Source organism: Arachis ipaensis, chromosome B8, assembly GCF_059453495.1.
Source record: "Arachis ipaensis isolate K30076 ecotype BB chromosome B8, ASM5945349v1, whole genome shotgun sequence".
NCBI lineage: Eukaryota > Viridiplantae > Streptophyta > Magnoliopsida > Fabales > Fabaceae > Arachis > Arachis ipaensis.
In genome coordinates, this window is record NC_142443.1 from 121,499,813 (window position 1) to 121,507,422 (window position 7,610).

General features: G+C 30.4%; 1 protein-coding gene across 1 annotated transcript; it reads right to left on the reverse strand.

Annotated features, from left to right (window-relative positions):
* Positions 1-950: 950 nt before the first annotated feature.
* Positions 951-7,044, reverse strand: LOC107614438 (cation/H(+) antiporter 28-like). Its single transcript, XM_016316647.3, has 3 exons — positions 6,627-7,044; positions 4,918-6,531; positions 951-1,741 (listed from the first exon to the last, which is right to left on the reverse strand). Exons 1-3 carry the CDS (start codon positions 6,795-6,797, stop codon positions 1,133-1,135), a joined length of 2,394 nt encoding a protein of 797 aa, XP_016172133.1. The 5' UTR covers positions 6,798-7,044; the 3' UTR covers positions 951-1,132.
* Positions 7,045-7,610: the final 566 nt, after the last annotated feature.

Genomic DNA, 7,610 nt, shown 5'->3' on the forward strand with positions numbered 1-7,610 from the left:
CAAATTTTAACAACCTGTCAATATATATTGAAGAGTGTTATAAAAACTATACAAAATTGGCTTGTCAAATTGTGTTAATCAGAAATTATTCATCTGTTCAAAATTTTGTCTTCGACAAAAAAATGTTATTGATGAACTAATAAAATAATAGAAAAAATAAAAATATCATTAAATTATTGACAAATTTTTTTATTAGCCCTCTCAAAATAGTTTATAAAGATTATAAATATATTATTTTATTATATTTTTGGTAAATTACAAAAAATGCACTCGAATAATTTTGTCGCTAACAAAAATACACCCGAATTTTACTATCAATAAAAATTAAAATACCCCAAATAATTTAAAAACGCGACAAGAATATTCAAAGAGAATATTATTTTTTATAAGTGACAAACAACTTTTATATTTAACAAACCGCTTATGTATTCAATCCAAAATTTTATAGAAATGTTTAGATAACTGTTTAAAAAATACACACAAAAATAGAATAAAAATTTGATCTCTATATTTTTATTTTATTTTTAAAAGTATTATTGGTTGTTGACGAAAAAAAATCACAAAAAAAATATACTTAACGAAAAATAACCAAATTTTAAGGATAAAAATATCTCATTTTTTTAATCATGCTTGCTAAAAACCGCATTAAAATTCAATTTCTAAAGTATTTTTTGAGAATACATATTTAATGTTAGCATTTTTGTCGCGTTTTTAAATTATTTGAGGACTTTTTTGTCAATAATAAAATTCGAATGTATTTCTGTCAATGACAAAATTTTTCGAGTGCATTTTTGGTGATTTACTCTTATATTTTTATAAATTCTGATGGGATCTTAAAACCTTTGAATTTTCTTATTTACACTCATTTAATGATGAATCTAATTTTTTAAACTTTGATCTTAAAGAAAAGCATTGTCATTTTAAAGCCATTATAAAAGTAAAAAAAAAAATCACATCCTTTTGGATTTTTAATATTTAAATAGGATAATATATATATTATGTTATCATTTTTTACATATTACTTCTACTCTTTTTTCTATTTCTTTGCTACAATTTGTGTCTAATTTTATACTATCTATCCATTTTTTCATTGTTTTTTTATGGCTAAGAACACTATCAATTCATCTAACACCTACATGATAGAGAAGTCCTCATCCAATCCATCTAATTCTCCTTTAAGTCTATGTTGTTGAATGATCAACACAGACATAGTTGTAGAGAAATCAGGTCCCGACAAAACATCCCCTATTGGTCCCAATTCTGGACACTGTTGCCAGTCGTTCATCCCTCTTGTCAATATAGAGTTTACTCCACCTTCTCTTCCCACAATGACCAATGAATACAATCCTTCTAACGATCTTAGAGTAGAAAAGGTTTCGGCAGCATTTGCTAGATGCTTCTCCGTATACAAAATGCGACCTCCAACTACATGATTTTCATAAAATTGTGCAAAATACTCATCATCTAGTTGCCTCTCCTGCTCTTGCTCTGGATTAACCACCATGTATCCTACTAATCCAGAAGCCTCAGCATTAGCATCTACTAGTAATCTTATTACTGTAAGTTTGACTCCTAGATGTTGTGACACACGACTAGCATAAGCGAGTGCTTCCCTGTCATCTTTTCCTCCAATGAATATAACTGCCACATTTATTGTTATTTCAGATCTTGATATTCGTTCAATATTTCCAAGGCCTCTATCAACAAGAATTCCAACAGAACAAGGGGCACTTCTTAGTACCTATTCAACAAAAGATATTATTATAAATACAGGAGCTCAATATAGTACTTACCGTATAAAAAATAAATACACCAAGACCTCAATTTCACTATAAAACTTGAAAAGGAAATCAAACTCATCTAGATATGTTGTGCATATCAATTTTGGATAGATTTTAAATTAAAAATCGATAAGTCAAAATGCCTTATTTAAATGAATTATTGATAAATTCAATTCATAGGGGCAAAATTCACAATATAAAGAATTCTATTCTTTTTAATACTTATTTCAATTCAAAACATGTATTTGAATTTAAATATAGTGATTTATTAATTCATTTTAGATAATATGATTAGAATCAAAATATAATTAAAATTAGATGTATTTCATTTTAGTTGTATAAAGTGTTGAAAAATAAAGATTAATGAGTTATAATTACAATTCATAGATCACTTACATGTATCACACCTACTTAAATTTATAAGTCTATAAATCACACCTACTTATAGAAGGCCAAATGTTGATCCATATTGAAAGATCACCTCTAAAAGAGGATAGACCTAAATTTCAGATTTGGCATAATGAGATTCTTTAATTTTGATAAGACTATGGAGATGTATGACTTTGGATGTTATTCATAATTATATGTTTCTTTCTTCTGGTAAAGAAATTTGAAACCTTCTTTGCTACATGTTCTCTAAAAGTCAAAATATTGCTATTTATTATGAGTTAAAATAAAGTTATTTTCTAATAAGCATGGAACTATGTTTATGATTGATTATTATGGAACATTAATTGATCTAAAGAATGAGTTAGACTAATACAAAAACCTGAAAATGAAATGTAACAAGGTTGCTTTTATTGTGTCTAAATTTATTAATAGATATAGAATTTTTATATTTTTCTTTGGTTTGAGTCTAGATTATAATCACATTCTAGTTAAAATGAGGTCCCTGAAAGTTGATATAACTATATTTTCTTTAGATCCTGATGAGGTCCCTGCATATACATTGCACAATGTATATGTACTACATCTATTTGGACAACTAACTCAACATGCTCACAAACAACACAATATGAGTTAGAATGAGATGGTTTTCTCTCTAGTTTGTATGTATAAATAAAGCTATATATTAGATAACTAAAACATAATAAACATTACATATTTTTTCTTCTTTCGTCTTAAATTCAACTTAAGTTTAACTTAAATATTCAGATAGTGTAAAATTTTTTAAATAATTATTCCATCATATTTATTCTTTAGATAATTATTAAACAATGCAGGTGAGAATAGAAGTTATTTTACTACCATAATCATACATAATTAGATGTATATATAAATTTTTTACTCTAATAGTCCATTCAAATTAAATTTCACTCCTTATGGCACCTTGAGAATTTTCATTTGTGATTCCCTAAGTTAATGGTGGATATAAGAGGAATATAATAAATTAGTGATTTCTACACAATTCTCTTTCAACAAGCTTAATGCCAACCTTTTTTAATGTGTAACACTTTTATAAGAATGACAAAACGGGTTGAACCTACTGGCCAATCTGATGAAATTGCCAAACAAAGTGATCCGGGGTAAGATTTTAAACTTGTCAATCTAAAAAATCCGGCAAACCCGCACCACTGGTGGGGCGTGGCAGACCAACAATATTGTTTTCTTTTTTGGACAGTTTTGGTAAATCTAGGAAAGAAAAAAAATCAAAAATTAAGGTTTCAATGCTAATTCAAATCTCGGTCTCTCTTCTCTCTCACACCACATAGTCTCGTATCCTCTCTTATACAGCGTACACAGTCATGCAACAGCCACACTCAGTCTCAGATCCTCTCTCGCACTTCTCCCTCTCTCTTGCTCTCCAGGCTCAATGACGGCGGTCGGTGCAATCCAGCACTCCCTACTCTCGTTCAGCTCTCTGCTCTCTCGGAAGCACTCTCTCTCATTTTCTCTTAGTTCCTCTCTCGCTCTCAGGTCTCAACGACAGTGGTCGGTGGCACTACATCACTCTATCACTCTTGCTCAGTGCTTTGCTCTTGGCAACACTCTCTCACTCTCGTTCAACTCTCTACTCTCTCGGTGGAAATCAATTTCTCTTGTAGTAAGCCTGCAGCAGGCAGAAACGATGTCCCTCTTTGCTCTCTCTGACTTTGTCCCTGTCTTGCATCCCTCTGTTTGTTCTACCAGCCTCTCTCAAGTTTTTTATATTAGTAGATACTTTGCATGTTATAAACCATAAAACTAGCTCTGTGTATAAGCCTCATTTAACTTTGACAATCTCTTGTATAATATATATACACACACACATGAGAGAGCCTTTTTGGAATTTTGCTAATTTTATAAATATGGTTTGGGATGGATCCAAAATTTTTAAATCGTGGAGATAATAATAATAATAATAATAATAATAATAATAATAATAATAATAATAATAATAATAATAATAATAATAATAATAATATTATTATTATTATTATTATTATGCAATATAAAGTTTTTTTTTATATTTGACGTAACATTATTCATAAAAAATAAATATTTTTTATATTAATCATGTGAATATTCATCTAAAAAAATAGATATGATTTAATGACTATATAAATGTTTTATACTATTAGTGAATTAAAATTAAACTCTAATAATAATAATAATAATAATAATAATAATAATAATAATAATAATAATAATAATAATAATAATAATAGCTAGCTAGATAGATAAATAGATAGATACATAGATACATAGATTCCTTGGTATGAAAGCATATAAAAGGAACCAAGACTATTTGAAGGCACAAAATGAGCTTATACTGGCAATATTTTGTAAGAACAATAATAGATTTAATGTATTCAATTTTAAAATTACAAATGCAAAAACTTAATACGTAGTTGGCCAAGGAAAATTAAATTATTAGCAAGGATAATAATTATGTATCAATTACCAATGTCAGTTGTGGAGATATTCACCAATTGGCTTTTTGGTTTGTAGTATGCATTTGGGTTCATAACAAAAAAAGATAGACTACCATTCCCCCTGGAATGGATTGAAGATAATATTGTTCATACAAATGACATAAGAAGATCAAGTTTCCATTTTTGAAGGAAAATGAAAATGTAAACTTTGTTCTTTAAAAGTACGTTCATCAAAACTTGTTTTAATCCATAACAAGATTTTTAAATAAATAGGAGATTACCTTTCTATTGACATATCTGAAACTTTGATTACCAGCATCCAATGTTCCATCTTGACGCTGGATCCTATGGAATGGAAGTATGAGAAGAGAAATCATCAAGTCTTCTGCTAAAACACATATGTCTTGCGGCATGTTATTGATAGTTGAGAGTGCCATAGTTCTTTTAAGTGTAACTCCATCGCCGTTGATGGCTACATAGCTTTGGAAAGAATTGGTCACTTGGTCCCTCATGTCCATGACTTTCTTATCTTTAATAGTTGCCATGTGAACCCCTTCATCCCTTTCTAATGTGGCTGAAAGTTCATCAGTAAGTTCAATCATGTCAGCAACGTAGATTAGAATGCCAGGGTCTGTGGTGCCACGTGAGATCTCCATGAAATTGATTGATGCAGGAATGTTGTGTGGCCCATGAACGAACAGGAGAATCCTTAGCTCGCTTGATTGATCAAGCAGTTGAAGAGCCATCTGATGAGTATGTGTCCGTTTTCTTGCTCTCTTGATTATATTTGCTATAACATATGGGGCTTGCACAATTGTCACAAAACTTGCAATTATCATCCCAATGCATGTAGAAATAGTTATATCACAAGTTTTTCCTTTGATAGCTAGATAGATATGAGGATGGCCTTTCATAGTAAGGAGCAATCCTATTGCAACTGAATCAGGCCAGTGAAAGCCAAGCATTGCTCCAGAAATTATGGTTCCAACAATTTTTCCAGTCATGCCTACAAATAGTAGTACAAAGAATTTCATCCATGTTCCTATATTTGAAGGCTCAGACTTGCGAAAATCGGCTTCATATCCCATCCACAAGAAAAAGATAGGATAGAATATGATGGTCAATAAATAGTTTACTCGGGTTATAACCCATTTTGATAGTCTACCCTCTCTTGGTAAGCAAATTCCTGTCACAAAAGCACTTAAAATTGGATGATAACCATACAGGGGGGAGGTAGCACACATTAGAACCATGAAAGCAAGGGATAGCACCAGGTGTGACCCTTTCATGGGTTTACCTTCTGGGTTTTCATTATTAACCCAATTCATAAATAATGGCGATAGTAGGGATACAATCATCATCTGACCCAAAACTACCAAACCCATGATAATTTGAGTCTTAATTATCTTCTTATGATTTTCTAAAGCATGCTCATTTCTCAAAGCTTCACAGTACAAAGGGATTGGTGAAATAATGTAGCCAAGACAAAGGATTAAAGAACACACAAAATCCGAATGCATCCCTGCTCCGATGACAAGCTGTCCAATATCTGACTTTCCTATTTTGAGATGAGTTATCAAACGGGTTAACACAGGAGAGGCAGAGCTTGAAAGAAGTGTGCATAGATAGATGGTGAATTCTAATAATCTAGGCTGGTGTGGAAAATATCCAGTAATTGGAGTTGTCAATAATCCTATAATAAATGTCGAGAGTATGCCACCATAAGCAACTTGAGCATGTCTAGAAGGTCGCTTAAATAGTATAAAAGGATCCATTTCTATCCCTAATACAAACATGTAACACATCATACCAAAATCAATTATGAATCCGAAGGTCCTGTGAAATTTTGTAAGTAAATTACGTATGAAACCTATGTTTCCCAAAATTAATCCTACCTGCAATATAAGAATAACATAATTATAAGAACTTTCTCTTTTATTTATCCACTGATGGTAGTTTCAACGAGAGAAAACGGTAGAGATAAACTTACAATTATCTGAGAAGTAATGCGAGGTTGTGAATAAAGCTTTAGTAGAAAATGTAAACCGCTACATAAGATGATCATACCAATGTATACCATAAAGTTTTTACCGACTTCAAATATGAGAGTTCCTAATTTCGCTCCACATTGAGAGGTTGAAACTTGAAAACCAAAAGCCATGTTGACAAGCTAAAATTTTACGTTTTGCTCAGATATACCTTTTTTCTACATTATTTTGTTTTCTTTTTCTCTGTAGTCTTGATCTACACAGATAATGTTTTTTCTTTCTCATTTTTTTGCTAGTGAGTAATCACCACAAAGCGCTTTTTTCCTTCGTCCAAGCTACTTGTTGTGTGGTTCATAGCTTAGCCTTAGGAGACAATAGAGGATCGCTTAAAGGAGAATAAGGATATGAAGATTGTGGAATACAATATTTGGAGCAATAAGAGAAAGGTAATAAACCGTAAAACATGGATAAGTCAGAAATAAAAATATTTTTCTTGTTCCATATTACTCTTCGATAGCAATTATTTAGGCTTTTTCTTTAATAAATATAAAGGTCTCTATTTTTTCCATTAAACTTCCATTTTCTTTAGACAAATATTTTCCTTATTACTTGTTATGTGTAAAATAATAAATAGAACATTATAAAATATAAATTTGTTCATGGGATAGTTAATGCGATATTTCTAGATATATAATTTACTACTTTTATATAGAATGAAATCATTTTCATAATTGTATTTTTAAACAAAAAGTATACTTCATTGAAAGGTGGAGTTTGGATTGAGTTTATAATGGTGGAGGCATGGAGTTGTGCCATTGTGGCAATAAAAAGGGAAGAGGCAAAGTACTAAAATGAATAGTTACACATTATTTTTAATGAAAATATAAAATAGATCAATATGGTTGGATCCTGTTTGTGACATATAGAACATATAACGTCTAGAAATTTGACAAGGATCAGGTACTCATTGCAGATCATTATTCTTG